Below are 27131 nucleotides of genomic sequence, written 5' to 3' on the forward strand. Positions count from 1 at the left end.
CAAAGGCTCGAATGTGATCACGGATGGCCAAACAATGGATTAGTAGTTTATTTCCAATTGCGTTGGAGCAGTCATTGGGTGAGGTAACCTATACATCAGAAGAACTGAGAATAAACATATAATAGCGTCTTGGAACCAAAACCTTTCCAAAAACTGCAAAAAGCACATACCTGAGAATGGAGCATTAAAATATTTAAAATACCCAAAAGAGTCTACAACAGCTAATATGGACATATTGGCTTTAAAAGATTATTGCTCTGCAGAATAGAGTACTAAGGAAATTATGGTAATTATCGTACTATGTTTTATCTAAACTAAAATTTAGTGCAACGAATTAAACTTTTTGACCTTTATTATAATAAATATTTATAATATTTGTAATAATTAGTATTATCAAATGATGAGGGAATTTAATGTTTAGTACAGTAATTCTAATTATGTTTAAAATTAATGTTAAGTAACGTTCTTCAACGAAATCGGATCTAGGAAACTGTTGGGATAAATACAACTTGCTTTTGGATGAAGTAGAAACCCTGACAAAAAATCACTGGAGTAACCAATATCGACTGTGACTAAATTCTAAATCATTTATACATAATTTTTCGCTATTTAAAAAACTATTATCGTCACGTAAATTATGGAACTATAAAGGTATTGTTCCTTAACGTCAATTATATAGCAAGTCTGAACGTCGAACACGCAAATTAGTTGTTAAAATTAATGGAAATGAGTAGAACGTCGAAAAAAACAACATACGACTTCCCGACAAATCCTGGAAATGGAAATTTGGTTTATACAATCATCGACTATGGAAGAAAATACTTCTACTTTCTTTGTTCTTGTTAATTTTTTATTGTAAAGTTGTTTAAAATGTATTACTATTGTTGTTGCAAAGTTGTTATCGCCTAACTTAATATTTGTGCTACATTTTTCTTCAGTGATTATCAGAAAGCAGAATATTGGGGTGACGATTGAAAGAGCCAACATTTTATATTACAGGTGTTACTACCGGTATCATTTTTGATTATAGAACTGTTTTTGATGGATAACACCAACATGGATCAGTCAAAAGGAAATTGACTGAAGCTACCTATTATCAAATTCTACAGTAAGAACTTCATTGTACAGTCGAAGTCAAAAGCTAGCTAGAAATGATGTCAACTATCATAATAGTTATATACATATTTCCCAAGAGTAATCTAAAATAATTTAGAAAACTAATAGCTAGTTTGCTTTTCTTTTTCTTCTTGAAAATCAATGTGAAGAATGGTGTTCTGGAGAAGTATCTAATTCTATTTATTGTAACTAAATACATCACATTCAATTAAATTATAATTATTCAATATTACCTATAAATATACTCATTACAGCTTCTATATACTTAAGAAAAATCAGATTATATAGCAACGTTTTTACTAATATTGCTTACTAATAAGAAATAATCAACGTCTACCTTATTATATATTAAGTAATTGGTTGAGTCTATTATATCTAACATGAAAACTATTAGAGAAAATATATTTAAGATTGGATGGTACTATTTGGTACTGAACTACTTCTTGAATCATTTTATAACTATTGTTGTATTATTGATTTTTTATAGTCTTTTATTCTAAATCATCATGATATTATAATACACATTGATCTTTGATTCGGGTTAATTTTAAATTTTACGTTTTTCACTTTCTTGTTGGTAGGAGAGTTGCCTTTTATATTTCGGGATTGTGCTACCATTTGTTTGTAACCAGTAGTTGTAAGTTTTACAATTGGTTTTGAATGCCGCTTGTGTTTATTTAAAATAACTTGGTCAGTTAATAAATATCGAGGATTTTCGAAAATATTTGATTGCTTTCGTCATAAAATGGGCGTGAGTGTTGTTACGAATTACATGTTGAAACTTATTATTATTGGATATATTGGCGAATAATATTTGGATATTCGAAGAGATAATTCTCGCATTTAAGATCCTCTGAAGGTGTTCCATTTAAAGTGGAGAATGGTTAAAAAAACTATAATATATGCTAATAAATACATATTTTCGATGACGCCCCGAAATATAAAAGCCAACCCCCGTATTAAAATTCTATATGGAAACAGATTATTATAGGATAGATAGCACATTCAAATACTAGTAAGTTAATTACAATCAGACTTCATTAATAACGCTCACAGCCGAGTGGACTTTTCACACATAATTCTAGTTCACTATTCTAAACAAAGTCGAGTAGTACGCTACACTAGAATTAACACTATCACTACAGTGTCCCTCCTCGGATTACCTTCAGCCGTCCTCCACTCTCCACCGATCTCTCCAGATCTCCTCGGCAATTCACCACCATCGTCCGATCGCCGACGGCAGTAGCATCTGTCAAACTTGAATGGAAAAAAACAAAAAAATATCATCAGTCTCTTTTTCTTTCCGAGCCTTACATAGTCCAACGTGCAACAATCTACAAACAAGCTGCTGTATCAAATTGGTTGGTTTAGTCATAATGTCAAGCCGATCGAAACAAAATCATGGCTGGCCTGATTTCTATGTATTTTAGTTGTATTTTATAGTTTCTTCGCCTATTTTTATGAATGAGATTTCATTTCGATCAATCCGACAACTGAAGTAAAACACAGAATGACACTTGGTGATGGTCGTATTAGAAAGACTGCTAAGTTAATAAATACTAAGGTTAAGAAGACTTACATGACTAATATAAGGATGAAGCCAAATAAACGATGTATTTATAGTGGTGTCAAATTACATAATTGTACAATGTGCATTTTTTAATAATAACAATAGAAACATACGTTTACATCGAAACTAATGTATTAGTAGGGGTATTTAATTATAAATGATTTCTAACATGGTATTACGAACTATTTTCAAGTGCGAATTAGTTTTTAATAATATATTGATTATTTTGTTAACAATTTTTTTTTAAACAATGCTTGTTACTAACGATTTCAGCATATAAATACTAATTGAAGAGATTAAAAATTTTTTTTAAATAAATGATATTATGTAACGAAGGAATTAAGAATGAACATTCAATTCACATCAAAGAACAGTTTGTAGTGTCAAAAATAGCCATTCGATAGGCCATATAGAAGATTAGGGAGTTCTTTAGATATAAGCAAGAAGCAAAATCGAAAATAACATATTGTTTGGCAGAAAGATGAATATAATTACAGAAATATGTAGTAACTTGTGGCATATTGTTGTAACAAAAATGTGAAGAGCATATGAACGTCAAAAATAAAATATGTCCATATACAATAATTGGAATCATTATCATCAACATCAACATTAAAAGTGATCGAAGATTAAATACCACTCGTAATACCAAATGATTCGTTTTAAATCATCATTTCAACTTTACCGAAACAATGTTCCTGATTTGTGCCATGTCGCTGTGATAGAATATTAGCGGAAAAAAAATGAACATTGTACATAGACAACAGACAATGCAAAATTGGTTATATAATAAAGTTACATGTAGACTGTCCACCTATTTAAACTAAAACTATCTTCTAAAATACTAGTGTCTCTTTACGAGTGGTAAATGTTTAGTTCTCCAACTGAAGCTTAAGATAATGTAAAGCGATTTTATTGGCGACCCCCCATAGTATTAATAGTATTGTTGTTCATCTATCTGTATTTTTAATCGATATCTAGTTATAAGTCCTATTAAACATCTACTATATACAGCTAAAACAATTACGGAAAAACAAATGTATGTCGTGATTGATAGGATACACTACTCTAATACGTTCATGGTGATTCCCCACCCGTTGATGGTTGTTATTGAGGTAAAGCTATGAGAATGCTGATGCTGTTTCAATTTTGATGTAGTTTTAGGATTACATGATAAGTATCTGTCAGTTCGCTGGGTATCAAATCAGGTAAATAAGACCGAGGCTCCAAATAAATTTTCATTCCAAATTTACTGATTAAAATTATCAAAAGTTGAGAAAATATCACTGTTTCTGAAACTGACAGAGTTATTTCTAATCTACAATAGATATTTATCATATAGTCCTTGTAGTGCAATATTTTCTGTAGTACTAGTCTCTGTAGTGCAGTATTTTATCGGTATATCTGAATAGTAATAGTTACATTTTTCTAAACAAGCAAATTGTATTTAATATACTCGTAATTTAATGTCAACTTGGCCATGCTTGGTTGAGGTAGATGGTTGAATTTGAGAAAGTGCTCATGGAGGATATTATAAAATTAATAAATATAAAAATCGATAATATAAATACACTTAAGACGAAAGTTTGGCAGCTCTGGCTTTAACTGTTATATTTTTTTTTATAAATTATGTTTTCAAAAGTTTGACTAATACAAGTTATGTTTTAATATACGTTTAAATTAACGGGAATAAATCGAGTAAGATTTTAATTAAAAAAACGTGTCATGTTTTTTCGCTTCATGATTTGCAAATTAAAAATGTTCATCGTCAAAGAGGAATATTGGTATCACTGTCCTAACAGATAACCTAATTAAAAACAACGGAAAATTGTTTCAATTTCATTTAAATATGAAAATCACTCATCCATGAATAAACACTCATACTGGGATCAGCGTTGCCAGTTTAATACTGGTCGGAGCTCTGTTTGTGAAGGTTGTAATTAAAACTAATGGGATATGAAAGCCCGAAGAGGAAAAAGAAAACGGTCCAGCGTGCCAGGCCTCATTATATTTCCAGTATGAATCTGTTCGATGACGTGTGAACGGTATGAATTAAACATGTCTTTCTCTCCAAGCATCGACCGAATAAAAAGGTATTGCTCGTTAAAATGTAAAGCGCCACGCAAATATGAAATATCTCTCGTCGTTTTATTTCCTCGTCTCGCCAACCCCCCGCCCCTACGCCGCTGCTCTATTATTAAAAGCATCCTTCTCATTTAGCTATACGAATTTCGAAGAAAAAATCGATATCACATCGCGAATAGTTACAAAGCCGTGCAGAAATCCTAATTCAGGGATGATGGCTGGAAAAAAGGTTCGAGAAAAAGATTGTCTTTCTCTTTCCTTTGCGATTGTCGACGTCGCTACCGCTATCCCCCACTTCCCTCCCTCACAACTCAGCCCGGGGTTGGCGACGGCGGTGAAGATTTTCGATTTCGTAACGTACTCTAGAGACAGTTTTAGTTTGGTTAGTGGACATATATTTGTTACATAAAAAAGTTAAATAATAAAAATAATGTTTGTATAAACAAAAAAGATGGGGAATAGTTTACCCTCCCGCTTATATTCGAAACATTTTCCTCTTTCATCTATACTGATGTTTGTAAAAAAGAACACAGTTCAAAAGAAACCGTATATATTGCTTTTATTCATAGTATTACCTTCAAGAAACGTTTTACCTTTAAATTTCTATTTGACTCTAAAGCAGATTATTGTCAGGTGTTTTAATATCATAATGTAGTGGGTAGAGTCGTGGGATTGATCATTTAGCTATCAACCCTACCAATCATCAACATCAAACCAAACGTTCCATAGGATGAAACTGGGGTAACTGATAAACGAAGATTTGGGTCGAAGATTTAAATTCTGCTATATCATGCACTTGTTTAATACAATTAAGAAATGTTTAATCCAATCACTAGTCATTTTATCTTAAATAATGTTGATGTTGATGTTGAACTGGGATAATTGGTAGTCGAAGGTTTGGTCAATTAGCTACAAAACCTCAGCAGATTTAAATTTTATTATAACATGCATTTGTTTAATACTTTTTCTAATAATACTAATTCTTTTTATCTAAAATAATCAAAGATCATCCAGATCAAACCAAATGTTCCATAGGATGTTAAATCGGGATAATTGATAGTCACATTTTTTGGTTTGAAAATTTAAGCAATATGTCCAATAACTAACCGGTGTTAACTCATATTCTTGATTCGTCTAGTTCAAATTTGGATTGAAAATCGAAAGTGATCGAAATTTTCGTAAAAACATGATGATGCTTTTTCCTTTGGATTTTGGATGCAAATGAGATTATCAAAATTATCAATGTCTCAATTCAAATATTTATCTTCAGCCAATTCTTCATTGTTCATAAAATGTTTATATTCTACGTATAATTCTACGCTTCATATGGCTTATGATAATTATCATCTTAAAACTATTTATGTCGACCAAAAACCATTTTTATTTCATATCTTCATTTACAGGCCTGCCGGTCATCACTATCTTGCAATTTAAAAAATTTGACTGGTATTTTTATGTATATGATGGTTATTAAAATATGAGCATCTACCTTGGTAGTGACAAAAAAACAAAACAAAACCTTTTGATTATTTTAGAAGCTTTTTGAATAGAGAATTTTATGTTAAATTAAATACACTGTGTCAAAGTTTCATGGCAATGTAACTTCATTATAATTAAATTTATAATGGATTTGATGAAAGCATATTGTTAATTTCAAAACAGTTTGTAAGAAACAAATAACGGAAAAACATATTGAATCTTTTCACTAAGGAAATCAATGAGTATTGATGTTGTTTTACGAACACTGATTTATATTCGACAAGGATTTCTTACGTCTCTACATAGCAATAGATGAAACATGAATAAAAAAAATCTGCAATACTTTTTTCACCGCCCACTACTTGAGACAAAGTATTAACAACGTATTTAATATTATATTCTAACAAAATAATTAACCGGGTAGTAATTGGATTTAATCAACTCTTGTCGATTAGATTGTTGAGGAAAATGCTTCGAAGGAAAACTACAAAATTACAACAACCTACTGACTTTACAACTTAGACTATTATTAAACACTAAAAATAATTTAAACCAACAATTAGGTTTAAATGGCGTTAACAAAACCTAAAGCCTATAAACGATCTATATCTAACTCAGTTACATTAGTACATAGAGGAGAAAATAGTTTGGCACAAGATGTCTCTTGAGGAACGTCGTTTATGAATTCCTTAAGAAACATCCAGGCTTGATACTTCACATGCAGTGTTACGTATATAAAGAAATTGTTAAAAAGTTTATAATTTCATTCATAATGTTTTATTTTATGTACAAACTCAATCATTATGTTTTTTGTAATATAATAAAAAAATATCTTGGATATTATTATTCAGAATATTTCTCAATACTGTAAAGTATCAAATTTAATTTACTATTTTATCCCGTCCTATTTGACTTAGTTCATCGAAGTTATCCGATAAAAATGAAAGAAAAGAAAGATGTATAAACTTACTTAAAAAAAAGTAAAACGCTATACTATGAACGAGTACTTGGGGGATATTTTTGCGGATAGGCGATAATGAAAATTGTAGGGAAAAGGACTCTTGTATACAATAAAGCGTAGTCCCGTTCGCTTTCGAAGCATCCTGCTAAAAATATCCTGTCGAGCACGTTCTACTGAACTACGATTAGCTATAGACTTGCACTATATTATATTATGGTCCGCTGAGCTTTCTATACAGTGTGTCCCAAATTGGTAATGCATTTTAATGGTTTCGAACTCGATTTTGATTAATGATACAGCTTTGGTGCCGTCTAATATTTATAATTTACTCTGTATTTCAGTTCCTGACAGTCACGCAAACCTTTGAACCCAATCCTGAGTTGTATAATACATACGAGGAGATGAAGAAAGCTGAATGTTCCGATTAATTCGTAGTTTGTGTAAAATAAACGCTATTCTGTGATACTTGTTTTATTTTTATATCTACCTCGCAAGCAATATAATTTAAAAAGTCAGTTGCAATATATGGATTTTTATTAAAGCATTCTTCAAATGTATTCTAAACACAACAAAGTCACATAAGGCTTTGATCGAAATTGGCCACAATTCATCATCTCCAGTTTGGAGAGATGCCGATGAGAATGAAAAACTGAATATTATTATTAAGTTATTTGTTGAAAAGTTTATATCATGTAAAAATGCAAAAGATGTATTGTTAAATCCAATTAAATGGATACACAATAGTAGTAATACATTTATTTGTATATTGAGATTGTACTTACTAAGCCTATCGAATGTAAGATGTAATTAATAAAAAAAATCAATTAACAAAATGTTAAATCCAAATTAATAGGAAATAAATTGAAAAGGATATCATAACGATGGTAGTGTTACTTGTTACATCATCAGTGATAATTACATTTTGGTGAATATAGTTTCGCCAAAGTTAATATCAGGGATTTTGTCTGAGGATTTTAATACTGATATAGAAGGCAATGACGACTTAATGGATGAAAAAATTCTTAATTCAAACATAAATAAGAACTTGAATTGTAATTTTTTGTAACAGAAGTTATAACCAGAACGAGAGAACCGGAAGTCTGATGATTCTTGAAGGAATAAAAATTATCTGGGCGAAAAAGTTTAGAAGCTTATCAAAAAATCACAACGTTTAGTAATGTCAGCTTTAGATTCAAAGGCACAAATAACTCTTGTATTTTTGGTGCTACGTATTTCATTTTACAGATCTTCGGAAATGAAGAAGTTTGAAAATGAAGCTTAATATTTGAATTTAGTAAATGAGTCTTTGGAATAAATAATTATCATACCTAATTAATTCAAGAATTAGCTTTAAAACAATGTAAACATGAAAGCAATGTAGCTACTGGTGTCAACGCCCAGGAAATCAGAAGAAGCGAACCAAACCACACGAACTTGAACACTTGAAGTGTGGAAGTATATTAATTTAGTAGAAATCCAACGCCGCCAAAACAAAGTTCTACGATTTATTACCCATGCTTATTGCTACGTAACCAACAAAGAGCTGCACGATGACCACAGAATCAAATGGATATACGAAGTGATCCAAGATTTCGCCTTAAAACATGAAATAAGGTTGCTAAATCATAGTAACGTGCAAGCAATACAGCTATTGGACAACACGCTGGAAATCAGAAGATTGAAGCGAATCAAACCACATGAAGTTATATATTTTGTAAGCGCTAGTCTTAAATTTAGCTTAAGTAGCTTAATTTTATTTTAATTTGGGAAATATATACTGATATATGATGTATTTCTTGTGTATTGATGCACGTAGAAAAGAACGGTAGTAATGTATTAATGTGTAAATCAACTTTGTACTAAGCATATTTACTGTAAGGTATAATAAAAATATTTTAAAATTAATTATTTTCAATGATATTCAAATTATGTTAAGACAAAAACAAATATGAGTTAAAATATATAATTACGGTACCTAGTATTCATCTTTCTGTTATTTTTACAGAATTTCTATTTGTCTGTTATTCAAATCTTCGAATATTATTCTTAAATAAACAAAGATTATATAAGATTTCCGTTCCACCTTTCCATACGATTAACAAATTTGCATTGCCAATATGAACAAATTGGAAAAGTTTATCCGCGCAACAGAAAGAAGATAAACATCCAGGCCCCATTACCATAACCAAATTTCTCTAGGCCGGAACAAAGAGACGGGAGAAAGAGAGAGAAAAAAAATATAAAAACGGACCGGGTATTTCCAAACGAGCTTACTCCAGTTTCAAACACCTGAACGTCGGTACGCAATCAGCCAACTAAGGATGGCTAATGGAAATTCGCCTAATCCTCGGCAAAAAATACGAAACGAACAAAATACGTATGTATAGGGGAAACTTTTCTGGCTTCGGACTTTCTGTATATCGGTTTTGAATATTTAAGCGTTTTAAGGAAGTATAATGTTTCTTTCTGTGTCAAATAAAAGAGTCGTAACTTCGGACTGGAAAGGAAGCGACCTGTCGTGTCGTTAATATGGATTCGGTATGGTATCAAGGGGAAACAGTTTGTTGGCAGTATTTTGGTTCATAGTTGGCTTCACTAGCGATAATATGTAGGGTTTCTTGTAACGCCATATACAATTTTTAATTTTTAAGTGATTTTTTAAAAATCTGGCTGCCATAACGAGATCTTAGAAGCTTTTTATTTTCATGTTATTACTAAAACACTATGTTTATAAAAACTAGAGCAGACACGACTCAAAGTTAAAGTTCAGTTACAACGTCCAGCAACGTTGAAGAAACGTTGAAATTACACCAACGTTCAAGAAATATAGCTGTTGTACAATAAGGCAAACCATATGAAATTGTATAGTGTATAAGAGTTACTCTTAATTTTAGAGTATTTTAGGAAATATATACTGATGTATTGATTCAGCATTTGTCTTGCTTATGTACTGATGCAAGTACAACAGAACAATAGAATTGTAAACAATGAAGTTGAGGTGTATGTGCACCATTGTTTGACAACTCTCCCTCAAACTTTTTATGAAGGAATATTATAGCATCCAAATCGCTGACAAGTGTGTAGAGCACGGAGGTGACTACATTGCGAAATGTTAAATGTTTAGTTTGTGTATACCATTGGTCAATAAATGTAATTTACCAAATTACTGTTTATATTCGATTCCCTCTAGTATATGTTGGCGAAGAAAAATATATACCTTTTATTTATAAAGACCCAAAAAAAAAGTGGTATATGAAAATATGCGATGAAAATGGCGTGAGATTGGTGCATCCAATTTGATTTTAAAAATTTGTATATGTTGAACAAATGCTCAACAAATGGCTATAAACAGATAGCTTACTGTATGGGTCTTTGAAGTTCTTGCCTGTTTTATCCGCATTCTGTCACAGCGGCATTAGAGCAATATAGGGCGGTTAATTCCAAATGATGTACGACTATTCGTTTGCAAGAAAAATTGGGAAAAAGTTAAAGAACCGCAGATGGGTCACCCGTCGTACAGTCCTGACTTGACACCCAATAACTTTCTCTTAATCCCACACAAATTATATGATGATTTTTCCGAAGAAGCGGCTGATGTTTTCAAAAAGCGTGATTTGGAGTCATCTTAATGGTAGTGGATATTCGTAGAAAATATTTTGAAAAACAATAATTTCAAATTCGATTAATATTTGTTTAAGACAAGATATGTCACTTTTTGGATAGATTATCAAACTTGCCGATTAATAGAGAAAGCATATGACCAATGTTCTATTCCAAAATAATATATTTGAAATAGATTTACAATATGGCTAAAATAATTTTCTGCATCTACTTCATCACTGTGGACGAGACTTGGGCCATCGAAAAAAAATTAGAGACAAAGAAGTAGTATGAATACTTCTCAACATAGGCTGCTGAACTCTGAGAAGAATTTCAAGAAGTACTATCATTTATTTGAGATTTGATCGGGTATAGCATTTGGGATTAATCTACAAAATCAGCAAATTGTTATCGCGGAATTACTGTCGATTGCTGGATTCGTAGCTTTTCGAATTAACAGCCTCGCATGAAGGGCTCAACACTTAAACCCATTTCGGCTGGAGTTCCACAGGGTAATGTCTTGGAACCACTCCTGTATCTGGCTCTATACTGCTGATATCCCAACAACAAATTATAGCGATACTCCAACTTTTCGATACCACTTTTGTAGTACGATTTGTCCTTTGCTTCAAAATTGACCTAAGTTTCGGCGATCGCCTCTTCATTCGACGAAAATTTCATCCCAGCGAGCATTCTTTTGAGATCTGATGATTTATTGATGGTTGATTTTCCTGGGGCAGTGTCTAGAAACTCGGCATCAAGCCAAGTTTTTGTTTCAACTGAATTTTTTCCCTTCAAAAGCAATATGTTATCAACACGCGAAATTGCTTTTTATGCATTTTTTTCACAATAATAAAAGTTGCTTCACTCAAAATGCTATAATTCACAAACTAATGATCCGAGAGCTGTCAATTTTATACACGCATCTTTTGAGGGTTAGGGCCAACTAAAAAACATGTGGATTTAATTCTAGTAGCGCCATCTATGTGTCAGGCTGGTGACTTTTCAATTGACCTATTACTGATGTCATATTTTATAGTATTTTATTGTATAATAGAATATTGTAATTAACATTATTTAGATTTATAAATACACAGGATATTATGTGTCATCTATGTGTCAGGCCGGGGACTTTCCATTTGATCTGTTAATTAATAAAAACAATATTTCGGATGTAAAATGGATACTGAGGTTTATCTTAGTATAACAATATTTAACACACCCAATATAAGAATATTTGTAATGAAGTTCAAAACATAAAATATTTTTCTTGTCGAACGTTAAAATTTATTGAACACAATAGTAATAAGAAACGATAAATAAAATAATAACAAAACGACAATATCTATCATTTCGCTTCTCTTTCGTTTGTGTTTCCACCACAAAAACAAGAGATCAATAACAGCCGGTTTCCAGTAAGTCCAAGCAGCAGAAGCAGCATCATGGCGGTTCTTTCCGTCGCGAGTCGAATTTTAATTGTCCTCCGAGCTTTTGTACAATTCAGTCCCCCGATCAACAATCCAGTGCCATCCCAATTAAAACCCATAATTAATTAATGGAAATTATTTTCCGACCAATTACGACGCTCGAAAATAATAAATAAGATAATAAGGTGAAACACTCGACGAATAACTCCTTCCCTGAATAGGAACGACGTTGGAAAAAGTCCACCGTTAATTAATTAACCTTTAATGATCGGCGTGTATTTCGTCTAATTAAAATATCTATTATTAATGGCGGTGGCGGGGTGGAAAAGAGGCTCGATAATTCCTCGAACCTTAATGAAGACATTTGGGTCTGTAATGAGGTTAGTATATGAATCGGGTGTAGTTGGTAACCGCATTAACGATACAAACAAGATAAATGTGTAGAAAAAAATCGATTTATCAAAAATAAATAATCAGTAAGATAAATTAAATATTAAAAAATATTTGAGGCATTTAAAATATGTCATTGTTATTGTTAAGCAGATTGAATAAAGCGATAAATAAGTTCGTTGAATAAAAAACCAATGCAGGCTATGAAATGTGAGAGGCGTTTCATTGGTTCGTTTGAATTGTCCCACAAAATTGGTGGATTTAAGATTGGCTGATTTCTATACTGCCATTGTTTTTGTTATTGCTTTTTAATATGTTTTTAAAAATAATTATTATTTGATTACAATATATCTTCAATCCCAAAAGTGTTATGTATCCAGCGTATGTGCGGAAGTAAAAAACGGATGTGTGTAAGCATTGTTTTTACCTGGTGTGTATACGATTATTTATATAGAGAGGTTATATATTGTTTTCTACAGAAACACAATACAAAAAAACAGAAAAAATCATGAAAATATTACCCACATTTTAAACCCAAAATCACGTGACAGACATGAAATCCTCATCCAATTAAATGCCTTCCTAATAAAATATTTTTTTAAAGGTGCCTGTAATGGTAATTGTATTGGTGGAGTAGCACTTTCTTTTTCTTCAAATGCGGCCGTTTTCGGGGAATTCGTCCTTCAAACGACCCAATAACGCTATGTAATAGTCGCTGTTGATAGTCCTTCCTTTTTCAAGGTAGTCAATGAAAATTATTCCATGCGCATCCCAAAATAGAGGCGCCATAACCTTGCCAGCCGACTGTTGCATTTTCCCACGCTTTGGAGCGGGTTCATCGTGTACAGTTCACTCGAATGACTGTCGATTGGACTTCGGAGTGAAATGAAGGAGCCATGTTTCATCTATTGTCACATATAGACGCAAAAACTCGGGTTTATTACGACTGATCATCTTCAAACACTGCTTCGAATCATCAACTCATCGTTGTTTTTAGTCTAAAGTGAGCTCGCGCGGCAGCCACTTTGCACAGAGCTTTCTTATACCCAAATATTCGTGAATCATATGATGTACACGTTCAGTTGATTTCTTTAGAATGCTATTTCATTCAGTTTCAATTTACGATCATTTAAAATCATTTTGTGGATTTTTTAAAAATGTTTTTGTCGGTAACAACCTCTTTTGGGCCTCCACTGCTTTAACCGTATCCGGTACTCACTTTACCACGTCTAAACTTAGCATACCAATCCTTGATGGTTGAATTTCTTGGGGCAATGTCCGGAAACTCGGCATCAAGCCAAGTTTTTGCTTCAACTGTATTTTTTCCCTTCAAAAAGCAATATACTATCAACACGTGAAATTCCTTTTTATAATTTTTTTCCACAATAACAAAAGTTGCTTCAGTCAAAATGCTATAATTCACAAACTAATGATCCGACAGCTGTCAAATTTATACCCGCATCTTTTGAGAGTTAAGGCTAATTAAAAAACCTATGGATTTAATTATAGTATCGCCATCTATGATGTGTCAGGCCAGGAACCTTTCAATTGACCTGTTATATATTAAGTTAACACTCTATATACTACCCTATGCTGTTACGACAATACTGAGCAATACAGTGACTGCATTCATAAAAATAGTGACGTCAATGATCAAAAATGAGTGTTTTGCTAGAAGATAATTGCGAGTTATTTCATAGCATTATTTTTTGAATGACAACTTTTAACTTGTCCAACATATAAATACAGACAATTATTCTTCAACTACTTTCGATTAGTACGTATTCACTTCAAAGACAAATATGAAATGATTAATGGGTTAATATAGTGTTGGAATTCATATTCCCACCATCTAGGAACATGAGAATTTATAATAAGAAACGAACCACAGAAACAAATGAAATGTGTAAAAATTTAAACAACATAAGTATATATAATACTGCTATTCTATTCTATTTTTTAGGATATAGATCAAAAGTCAGGAGAATTTATAGATATCGATAAATATGTGGATGCCGACCATGAAGATTAGTGTATCTTTATTTATTAAAGTTTAGTGTATCAATTTTGGGAAATGAAAGGAAAATAAAGACCCCAAAGATGACAAAAGAAATATCTCTTGACAGATATCTGACACAAAAACAATATTATAGGATCAACGAATCTAAAGCTGTTGATTAAAACTACCAACATGTTGAATAATATTAAAAATATTTCAAAACATAACAAAAAAATGCAAGAACTAAATACCAATTACACGGATTTGTTTCTTTCAACAAAATAAATAACATAGTAATATTAATTACAGTAGATATATAATTCGAACATAGCCAACTTTTAAATTTCAACTTTTTAAACAATACCATCCAAAACGATGGACCTTTTTAAGAAATAAGGGTTGATGATGTCGATATGCAAGTGGTGTCAGCTTTGATATATTATTTAAAGTAAGTTTCGTTGAAAAGTATTTCTTTTTATTTTGAACATTTAGTTCTAATTGTAATCCTTTAATAATGTCTCTAAATAATGTAAAACAATACCATTGGTTCCTTTCAGATGACATTTGTGTGGTTGCAGTAATACTTTATTATTTTTTTTATAAAATATGCTTAAATATTCTGAAACCGAGTTTGAAATACGAATGAGAGCCTTGCAGTTCTAATGACTTCCAAGAAGAGTAAAAGTTTCTTCCTTAAAGCATATCTTTGTTATATATTTCTTCTTAAAATACTATAAAAATAAATTTCAATGTAATAATGCATTAAAAAAGGAATCCTTAACGAAGACCAGACTATAATTTATTCGACTCTATATTCATAACTTCGTTGATTGTCAATAAAAACAATATTCATAAAACCTCCACCGAAATGAACACCGACTATGTGCCCGCTGGTGTTGGTTAAGCAACTAAATAGAGAGCAAAATGCCAACTAAAAACCCAGGGTAAATGTGTACGTTTATTATACGGCCTGTATATGGCGAGCCTTTATATATTGTGTCCACAATAGAGAGACGGAATTAATTTCAAAAGACAGGATGTTTGTTTTTTGCGGTTTCAAACACGAACAAAAAGCGACAGATTCACACGAATTTAAGCTGTTACGCTGTCAGTTTGTTAAAATTAAATATTTGTCATTTTGTGTTTCTTGCCGAGAACTTTCGGCGACATCGTCGAGTCGAGTCTCCCTCTAGCAATGTGTGATATGCAATTTAAAATATTACGTAATTAAATTCTCATTGGGAGTGTTAAAAGTGAGAAATTGGATGAAATTGTGATACAGGGGATCGACGGTTCAATTATGTCGAGGTATGGCGATGTGCTGGCCAGGAATGTTTGATATTATCATGCTCCTCAGACAAAAAATCTTTGATTGTGTGTATAGGCCCATTATCATTCGGGAATACGGCAGGGTTTGGTAGCCTAATCATAGTAAATACTTCATCATTGAAGATGTCGAGATATTCATTCACAGTAACCCGACCAGTAATGTGAATGAGAAGACTAGCGAAAACCACAGTATTGCCAGTCAAACCATAACGTAACCTACATAATCCTTGAATGTTTTTGAGGTTTTTCATAAATAAACCCAGTCATTTGTAGGAAACAATGTAAACGATAATTTACCACATTCTTCCAATAATCAAGTGTCTAGGTTTTATGCATGTTGCACTAATTCTTCAGCAGCTTAGCGTTGACTTTAGTTTGAATATGAACATACTTCATTAGTGAAAACGTGAATACTGGTTTCAAGAGACATATTTAATAAAATACTTTTAGGCTAACATAATATTATTTAAAATACGCCAGTAAACATAAACAATGGTAAATTTTGAATCTCGTAATTAAGAAATAACTAATATAATGCTTTAATACAGATTTTATCCAAACTGTCAATCAAAATACTTAATAAATAATACATAATTAGAACAATTTTATCCAAAAACATTAATTTACATTCACGAAAAATTACTTCTTTCATTATCTTTTTGAAATCATGTCACGTAATACGATGATAACAAAGAAATATTAGTCTTTGTATCATTACCATAGAAACGATGCTTTATATCTCCACGCATATCAGTGCATATTACTTCAACTGTAATGTGCTGGATGAAAGAAAAGCATCAGAAATACGATGATGATGTCATTAAAAAAGAAACGAATATGAATGGGAAAAATTCGATATAATTAGCTCTATTCCTTTGAAATCAGAGTAAATATACATGGGATTTTTAATAGCGAATGTACTAAGTACTACGGTAACCTATTATTTCCCTTTATGGAAAAAGATGGTTATCTTGGACGTTTGAAAATCCTTTGATGTATATTGCGATAAAATTATTATATGAGAGTCCACCCAGAAAGTTTTGGGAGATAACCGGAGATTATTGGCGATATCATCTCCCTTCCTACGTTTATAGCATTAATGATGTTGAGAAGTTTTTTACCGAATTCGCAATGACGCCCTGTAGTAACTAATATGTTTTAATTTCAAATTATTATTCATAAACTAAAATCATTATATAGTGGGAATTCAAGTTATTTTGGAAGTTAAACAAAATAATATCGAAATCTGGCCAAAGATTGTTATGACGTGTGTGGTATTTTGGTGTATATAAATAATGGTCACTAGGGTGGCTTAAATTTTTAGGATAGAATTCAAGAATAATTGATTTGAAGGAGTTCCTAACACATGGACTGAAAAGTCCCAGGCCTCGCAGATGTTATTGTGCTAAGAGTGGCACTACTTTTGATTATTTTCAAAACAATGGATCAAAATCAATTTCGTGTTTTAATTTTACATTGCTTCTTGATGGGAAAAAACGGCTCAAGCGAAGCAATGGCTTGAAAAGTGTTAAAGTACTCCACTCCACCAGAAACAACAATAAAACGTTGGTTTGCTGACTTCTAACGTGGTCGTTGAAACACCGATGATGCAGAACGCAGTGGACGTCCAAATGAGGTGGTAACACCAGAAAACACACAAAATCGTTTTGAATGATCGAAAACTGAAGTTGCGTGAGTTAGCTAACATCATAAAATATCAAAAGAATGTTGACGATGAGAAAGCTCTGTTCAAAGTGGGTGCCGCGTTTCCTCGCTGTTGATCAAAAACAAGAACGTGTTGATGATTATGAATGAATTCTGAATTCAATATGTGACAATGGTTGAATCCATTGTCATCCATGAATCTATCATTACCGTTTGGAATAAAAACGATCGTCATATGAGTGGATAGCAAACTGGTGAACCTCATCCAAAGCTCTCGGAAGCACAACAATCGACTGGAAAGGATATTTCCTCGGCATTTTGGGATGTGCGTGGTGTAATATTCATTGACTATGTTGAGAAGGGAAATTCTATAAACAGTGAATATTATATAGCATTATTGCAGCGTTGTGAAGGCCGAAATTGCAAGGAAACGACCTCATATGGCAAAGAAAAAAAAATTGTTAGAGCGGCGCTGGATGGAGATCTCTCTTGATGGAGATTGCGTTGATGAATTTTGAACAAAAAAAAACAATTTCTTTGTTACGCCTGGGACTTTTCATTGTTATTATTTTCTATTTTAATATTCTTAATAAGTTCTGAATAGTGGCCAATTTGTCGTAGATAAACAACAAACTCCAGTAATTCTTAAATCATAACAAAGAGATTTTGTTGGTAAACCTAAAGAGTTATATAAATTGTATAAGTTGTTGTATTATGATCTGATAAAGTTCATCGAAACCAGAAGTGCCAGTGTATATATTACTATCCGATAACCATGTGAAGTGTGAACTGTCTTGAATATGTCCTAAATTCCAGGAACTTATATAATGAAATTGTTTGAAAATAGGTGCTTAAACATTTTCATAACGTCATACGTGTACGGCATGTTATATAGAAATACTTATCAGGTTATAACCACAATCAGACTTAAAATCAAAGAACTGTACTGGTTAGCTGAAAGATACTGCCAACTTGATCTAAGATCTAAGATGGTTTATCAGTTAATTTTAAAGTAATTTGTAAATTAAGATTTTTTTTATTACTCTTCGTGAGTCCACAACTGCCCTATTGGCAATAAGTATTTCTTATGTCTATATTATATATACATGGCATGTAGAAAATCACTTCATTAAGCAATCTTCTGTATAAAATATTATCTTAATTAATTAGTTTTATTCTAAAGCTTATTCTAAAGTCGACATATGTCCAGTTATCAGATCAGGTGGTGTTTTAAAGTTTTAGTCTACGCACTTCACTATCACGTCGCATATTTAGCTGATTAGCGAGTACATTGGGATGCACTGACACTATTTCGACGTACTGCACACAAACACGATGAATTACACCTTATTTTGGAAACGTTGAATGATGGATATATTAGATTTGCTAGCGGTACCCCATAGTTGGATTCCATATGCCCAAATGGGCTTGAGTATAGACTCATACAGCAATACCTTGTTATCTAATGATAACTTGGATTTGCGCCCGATGATCCAATACATTTGATATAATTTTAGTCCCAGTTGTTTCCGTTTAGAGAGTATGTGCTTCTTCCAGGTTAGGCGTCGATCTAAGGGCATACTAAGATATTTAACATGCTCTGCTTGGGGGATTTGACGATGATTGATGTTCACTGGTGGACATGTTCTTCTACGCAGGGTAAACGTTATATACGTGGATTTTGTTTCATCGGCTTTAATGCGCCATGTCTTCAACTATAATTGTATTTGTTCGAGGTGGGTTTGTAGGTTTATTGATGCTGTGACTAGATCTTCATGGGATGCTAAGATTGCTGTGTCGTCTGCATATGTTGCCACAGTAGTTATTTTTGTGGTGGGCAGATCAGCCGTATACAGAAGATACAGTACTGGATCCAGTACACTACCTTGCGGAACTCCTGAATATATGGGATTTAATTCAGTATGTTCATCACCTTGCTTTACAATAAAATGTCTATCAGTGAGATACGATTTTAGTAACTGATAGTCCGGATGAGGGAGAAGTTTCTTTAGTTTAACTTGCAAGCCCGTATGCCATACTTTGTCAAAAGCCTGAGATATGTCTAGAAAAGCAGCCGAACAATATTTTTTAGCATTTAGGTCAGTGTTTATTTTATTTACAAGTCTATGCACTTGTTCTATAGTCTCATGCTTATTGCGAAAGCCAAACTGATGTTCTGGAATAATTTTTCTTTTTTCTATTATATAGTTTAGCTTTTTATGTATAATTTCTCGAAAACTTTCGAGATTATCGGTAATAAACTTATAGGTCGGTAGGAGGTCACATCTCTGTCCAGTCTGGTAAATTAAGATACCACTAAGAATATTTAATGTATATATGCAATAAAAACATTTAAAACAATAGACATAAAATAATTTAGTGTGTTAATGTCATACTTTTGAAGAGGTAAATACAATTGAAGTGCAGTAAAGTGAAGTATTTAAAGAAAATCTTATTTATTATACGTATTGAGTAATCAGTTTTTGATCAATGATAGGGCCCCATCATTCTATTCCATCATAATAAATTAACAAAAAACCGTGCTATAAAATTTCATCAGATTGTACTACTTAACATTCCGAACTAGTAATCTCATTATACGCTCATTATTAGGCTCCATTTTTACGAATTAAGAAAATTCGTGACTAACGTTGCTTTGCATCACACACATTTCATCAGTAAAAGTCGACTAACCCAATTCTTGAGAATAATTCGAGCAAAATCAGAAATTCGATTATTTTCAGAATAAAAGCTGAACGGAAACAATGGAACAAGGTCGATCGACAAAAGGTGATGTTTGTAGGACCGTAAAAGAAGTTCTACCGCCGTTCCCGTATGTCTGCACAAACTAATTCTTAATGCGTTTTTTCCAGGAAAAGTTGGTCGCAAATAAGGTCGCCGCTATTTGCGATAAGCAAAAATGTTATTCAATTCCTTTAACGAGCAACTGGCTGGGTTACAGTCAGTTTCTAACTTCCCTTTTAGAGTCAGTTTGAGGAGCCTATTGTATGGTCCTACCCCATTCCGAATCTATTGTCATTGGTGGCTAATCAATAAGACCTTGTATGGAAATAGGGTTCTAGGGGATATTTCACTGAATATTTTCAAATAAACAGAGCAAAATTTTGTTCATCTAATAATAGTAAGAATATAGTTATATACATTGGGATTATGAATTAATTTTAAGGGGTCAATTTTGTAATTACCTTCAAATTATCTTCCTTTGTTTTTTAAAGTTTTAGAAAGTTGAAGATGAATATTGGAAGGTAAAACGAAAGGAAACCATCAATGGAGATCACAATTTACTACAATTGATGTATCCAAATCAATAATGAAGTATATATGAGCAGAAATGCGGCAGTGATATTTCAATATGATTGAATTCGCCCATATGTTACAAACTTATAAATAAAACCTCAAATCACATGAATTGTCTTTGAGAGGCAGTATTAATTCCTATTATTACCTGCTTCGATCGATGCTATCTATCGTCTATCTATATATCTATTTATTTTCGAAACTTGAAGTTATTGAAGATCATTAATGATGATAATTCTGTCTCAGGAACGTCTATGAAGGCTAGTAACGATACCTGTTGATTCTGCTAAGAACAATAATTCATGCTGACATCAATTGTTGAAAGACTCCTCAAAGTAAAGACACTTTGATAAATTGTCTAAATCATTGAGAGTTGATTTACCAATAGTAGATTGATCTGGATAAATTAGAAACGATTGGGCGGGCGGGATGTTCAAGTTTCGAAATAGGAAATCCTACAGGCGCTGATATCAAGAAAATAGTTTGAACTTTTAAAAGTGACCGGAGACATAAGATCAATATTTTTGGGTATTTAATTGTGCCACCAATTTGCCGTAATTTTGGGTTGTCATCATTCTCATTTGTTTAACATTAGTGTTAGTGGTTTAACAGTCTGCCCAGTGGGAAATATCCTTATGCAGGTATTTCTTATGTTGACTATTATATACATGACTAGTAGCTAAATAAAAAAAGGCAAGTCTAATAGATATATTCGAAAGAAGACGACGATATTTTTGATGTGTCATCGCAGAAGAATTGTCTTCATATGAAGGTCTCAATACAATTAATTAATAAAAATTGTTTGATGACATACCTATAACTCACACTCACTCACTCATTGAAAGGGTTTAAGATATTCTTGTAATGTTAGCCGTGTAATTCTATTTCGACAGAACTCCAGTTTTAAGAATGAGATCAATAATTTAGACTGGATTTGTTCCAGGTATTGATTTCCTGCTAAAGCTGCATTATCTGAACAGTATTTTTAATGAAAAGGCAAGAACATTTGTCGGCTTGTGAATTCACACTGCTATACATCAAAACAAATTTAAATTAAAATATTTCTAAGTAATGATATGTTTGAAGAATTACAACTCACAAATAGTAGCAAGTACTAAATAAATAGTGTTTCTCCCTTGAGAAATTTTAATTGGAATCTATTGGAAACTTCTTTATCATTACATTTATAATTATTTTATCCAGAGAGCATTTGTTCTTGCAAATTTTAATATTGACTATAGTCTGTTGAATAAACCTAAATAATAATCTGTCAACTGGGGATTAAATATCAAATTGAGATAATATCTAAAATATCGATATATCGCCTTAGATATTTAAAAACTATATCGACGAATAAAGAATATTGTAAAAACTCGGTAAATAAAATATTGGATATATGGGCCGAAGAAAATATTGATTTTTCAAGTGTTATAAAATATTGAAAAATATAGAACAAAAATATTGATATATTGGCCGAACACTAGATATATCGATATTTTTCGGCATCCCTACCAAGCCTTGTGATAAGCGGTTTAACGACAAAATAAAGAAATTTTTACTCGTAAATTCAATATGGATTTAGTATATTCTGTGCCGTTAGAAGGGTGTTAACAGCTATAGATTCTTAACATCAAATGAAACCATAACTGGGAATCGTTATTGATACTTGATTCACTTGTAACACACATTCTTGGAAGAGAAATGTTCTCAAAGACATGACAAAATTAATTAGCAGCAGGACAATAGTCATCCGCAGATTCAAAAATATATTTTTAAACTTCATTTTAATTTTTTTATTATTCTTATCTATCCAGAGGGCAACAAATATCTGTTATGATTATATTATATCTATACAAGGCATGTCGAAAAGCACTTCATTAAGTGATCTCCTGTATAAAATATTATTTTAGTTAATTAGTATTGTCTAATGAATGTCTTATATGACTACATATGTTCAAAAATCAAATCGGATGGTCTTAAATACTTTAGTCTTCGCTCTTCACAGTCACTTCGCAATTTTACCTGATTAGTGAGTACATGCATTACACAGACACTTTTTCGAAGTACTTCACACAAACACGTTGAATTACACTCGTTATTGGTTCTAAAGGAATATTGTGTAGTATCACTTCAATTGACACATAGTACGGAGCATCGACAGTGGCATTATGACAGGAATATATTAGACTTGCTAGCAGCACTCCCATAAAAAATCAGCTAGTAGCTCATAATCCGGATGAAAGAGAAGTTTTTTAAAATTTAACCTGCAATACCGTATGCCATACTCTATCAAAAGCCTGAGATATGTCTAGAAATGTAGCTGAACAATATGTTTAAGTCCATATTTATTTTGCTTACAAGTCTATGCACTTGTTAGACCCATATTGATATAGTTTTCCACTTCGTGTTGTTGAAACAAAGAAAACATCGTCGTTATATGAAGAGCATTATTGAAGTAATGAACGTGAATTATAAAATCGTTTGGTGTTTTTTAACGGTGTCAATGCCGCCGAAATGTCGTAGGGTCTCGCCGGCTGCACCACACCACCACTCTACTTAGCTTATTCGAGCACTTCGCCTTTCGTCGTCTGGCCCGCCGTTCGGAGAAAACGAGACAGAAAAACGCAAAGAACCGACCAGCGACAAACAAAAAGTAACGCGTCTGCCATTATGCCGAAGCGGAATGAAGTTGCGTTGCTCCCCGGGTTCGTTCGACAGCGAGGAAATAACAAATAAGAGCTGTTCTTTTTTTGATTGGGATTCGTTTACGATATATCCTATATTGAGATAGAGCGAAACAACAGCGCTTTGTATCAAAAACGAAATTGGAATGGCTTTTGAGATCTTTTTGTCATATTTTTTGCCATTATTTTTGTTCCTTTGTATATTAAAATAAGTGTTTTTTTCTGTGAATGGAAAGAAGGAAGCTGTACTGTTTTTTCGGTTTGCAAGCAGTTGATTTAAGAATATTCTAATGAGTTCTTTAAGATATATTATATTGTAATATATAAACAAAGTATTATTAGTATTAAATTTGAATGTTCATCACATTTTATGTATTTTTATGTATCATTATAGCAAAGAATATAAAGCTTTATAACAATTCAGAAGATTCTGAACCTGATTCTGAAGATCAATAACTTTTAATTTGCAGAAATTATACTTTAAATGTTGTTTATTAAAGTTTGACAAATTTTAAAAAGAATTTTGAAAAATAATAAACAGAAGTGTAAATATATTTTTAACAGCTTGGATCAGGCTGAATTGTGAAATAATAGCTAATGTTGCTCGCGTAAAGTACCATTTTCTTTATTCTATTCGCTGAAAAATTGAGAATTTAGAGAAAATCATGATGAATAGTTGTTAAAAGTGATGATCCTGAGACAGTTAACAAAGAACTGTTGTGGTCATCTGTAAAGGTTAGAAATTGAAGAACGGGAAGTCAGATCAAAGAAGTTGACCACTGAAAGAAATGTTTGCAACAGCACAAAGATGTTCATCAAGTTAAAATCTTGTTTCGACAAATTTCCGGCCCAAGGATGGAATCCACAATTTAAAGAAAAATAATATATTTTCCTTACGCGAATGAGACAAGGATGGCAATATATAGGGATAGACTTTCAAATTAATTCACACTGTTTATACATCGGAACATATTAAATTAAACTCATTCAGCAAACATTTCTTTTCTTTAATCAAGAACATCTTAATTATCTTGTCGTGTCTACGTTATATACCAATATACTAAACGACGTATTCATTCACAATTTTGAATATATATTGGCTAAAACATTGTTTTTGAGATTAATAAGATCAAGAACAAGTCAAGATAATCAGAAATAACATTCATAAGATGTGTATATTTTTACACGCCCAAAAAATACAAAACTGATATAATTTTGTGAAATATACACAAAACTAAATTACCAACAAAACAGATCTAATTTGTTGCTTGGCACCGACTTCAAAATGATCAGTTGGTAGTAGTTAAAATAATATTGTAAATAAATAAATAGGTTTAGGTAGGTATTAAGCTAAATTGTATGTATATAGTAGAATACTTGTTAAAATACGTGTGGTAGAGATAGGTTAAATAAGGTTTTTGTTTATTTTTATTTAGTTATTACAACGATTATTATGAACATATTTTCTTTCAAAACGTTTTTTTTTAGTTAAAAATCTTAAGTTTCATCATAATATGATGTATAGGAACTTCAATAAAAAGCATCTGTCGCAAGTTTGCTTTCAAAGTCTTTGTTAAGAAATAGCATGTTTATCCTTCATTCAATATATCCAAGAACGATCTTAATCCTTGTGTCTGTTAACATCAAATTGCCATTAGTCACTTTAGTGCTTTTGATGATTTATCTTTGCCTATGTCAAAACTATTACCTCTAAACTAATATATTTTGACCAGACAATGTTGTTTTAATTTTGATGGACTTTTTGTAAATATTATCTATGATATTTTTTTACTATATTTTTCTGACATTATATGAGTTTTACATCGAAAAAACATCTTTATCTCTTGAAAAAAAAAACATTGAAAAAGTCTTTAGGCGCTCTCAAAATAGTATCTAACAGAATTTAATAGCTTAAGTCTTTAAATGACGCGAGTCTTTATTAGTTAAAAGCTATAAAAATATGTTGCTTACATATTATACAGAGTAAATAGCATGTTCTGACATTAACACAGAATATAGAGCTATTGACATAAATTGGAATCTATAAATCATTAATAATTTTATATTTTCAGAATAAAGGAGATTAATTTTGTACATTCGATATTTGCATATATGGTGATTGTTAGTCTTAAAAATATGAGTGAAATGAGTAAAATTGAGTAAATGAGAGTGATGAGTAAAATTTTTAATTATGTTTGTAAAATTCTAACAGTCATTTCCCAAAATACCGCTTTTATAGTATCTGCAATTTTATAGCTTTATGGTGGTATTTTGTTCTCTCCGGCATATTGTCGGTCAGTATTTGATCATGTTTTGAGTCTGACCATTGGCTAGAAGAGAAGATGATTGGCAAATGCAGTATACTTGCGGAAGTAGAAGTCTCATACATGCCACCTTAAATAGTTCGAAGCGAGATGTTAATGCTCTTTCAATTAAGTCAGTTAAAATCGGAATTCGCGATAATTCGTGAGCCTAGATAGAAATACCCATATGAAAGGTCGCCTTGGTTCACTTAAATTGTAATTAGTACAAACACATGAAGTTGTGTAAAGTGTTTCATTAATTCGCAAGAAAGTTTAGTTGAAATCGTTGTGAGCAACCAGGGCACAGAGTGAATTAGGAACAAATAAAAGGGCTCCAACAGCAGTCCACTAAAAGAGCCTTTCAGTAACCGTAATACGCACATAATTCACCTGTTTGAAGGTTATAATGGATGCTGCAATAGTATCAGTATTTTGTTGTAAGTGATCCATGAAACAATCAGTCAACAATCAGTTAGTTAATTTTTGACCTAGTTGTTGAGAGAAAAGTTTTCTTCACAGAAACGAATGCTTTTGCACCTAATGCCTTAAGACGAGACTGGGACGAGAACAGAACCAACAAGCTCTTAAAGTTCATGATCATAATTTTAAACAAAATGATGCTTAATTGCTAATAGACTGAGCGATTAAAAATTCAGTGATCCTATTCGAGATATCCAATCAGAGACAACATGAGCTACCAACTGATTTTGTGTGAAGAATGACACATTAAATGTTTTTTAAATATGTAATTAATACTTACAACGTATTTTAAAATTAAAAACTTTTATGCATTTTCATTAGGTATTAAGAATGAAGGAAGGATTATTGTGTGGGTCTTGATATTCTTAAGGAAACCACATAAATTCATATTGTTTATAATAAAAATTAGATCTAATCATTATACTTCTTTGTGATTCGTTTTTCTTAATTGAAAATTAAATAATAAAGAATGAAGTGTAGGATTCTTGAGTAGGGCAGTGTAATTCTTGGAATTCTTAAAGAAAACATATAAATCCATTAAAAATGTGACTATTTAAACAGGGAGTACCATAATATTGACCGAAACCGAAATCACTGACCCCCCAGTATTCATAATATTGTCCTGGCATTGAAAATTTTCGCTATAACGCAAACTAAGGACAGCAGTGCAGGCAAAAGACCCGAGATGTTATTGGGACCCGCACCATAAAAACCATCTTCTCCCT

The 27131-nt window shown here is 31.9% G+C and overlaps 2 protein-coding genes across 9 annotated transcripts in view; one reads left to right on the top strand and one right to left on the bottom strand.

The window, feature by feature from the left end:
• LOC143191017 (uncharacterized) overlaps positions 1 to 7674 on the top strand; it is a 34705-nt gene extending 27031 nt beyond the window's left edge. For both annotated transcript variants that reach the window (XM_076395656.1, XM_076395657.1), the window contains one exon: positions 7553 to 7674. In XM_076395656.1, coding sequence (XP_076251771.1) covers positions 7553 to 7639 — 87 coding nt within the window. In that variant the 3' untranslated portion in view covers positions 7640 to 7674. The remainder of the gene's footprint in view (positions 1 to 7552) is intronic.
• The window catches only part of msi (RNA-binding protein musashi), a 278252-nt gene that overhangs the window by 18015 nt on the left and 233106 nt on the right, over positions 1 to 27131 (bottom strand). For 2 of the 7 annotated variants that reach the window (XM_076395654.1, XM_076395655.1), the window contains one exon: positions 2280 to 2373. The exons of the other annotated variants lie outside the window; for them this stretch is intronic. The gene's annotated coding sequence lies outside the window, so the exon portion shown is untranslated. The remainder of the gene's footprint in view (positions 1 to 2279; positions 2374 to 27131) is intronic. 7 annotated transcript variants of the gene reach the window in all.

Source organism: Rhynchophorus ferrugineus, unplaced genomic scaffold, assembly GCF_030347505.1.
Source record: "Rhynchophorus ferrugineus isolate W39M unplaced genomic scaffold, kcgeb_rfMv2 rfM2, whole genome shotgun sequence".
Classification (NCBI taxonomy): Eukaryota; Metazoa; Arthropoda; class Insecta; order Coleoptera; family Curculionidae; genus Rhynchophorus; species Rhynchophorus ferrugineus.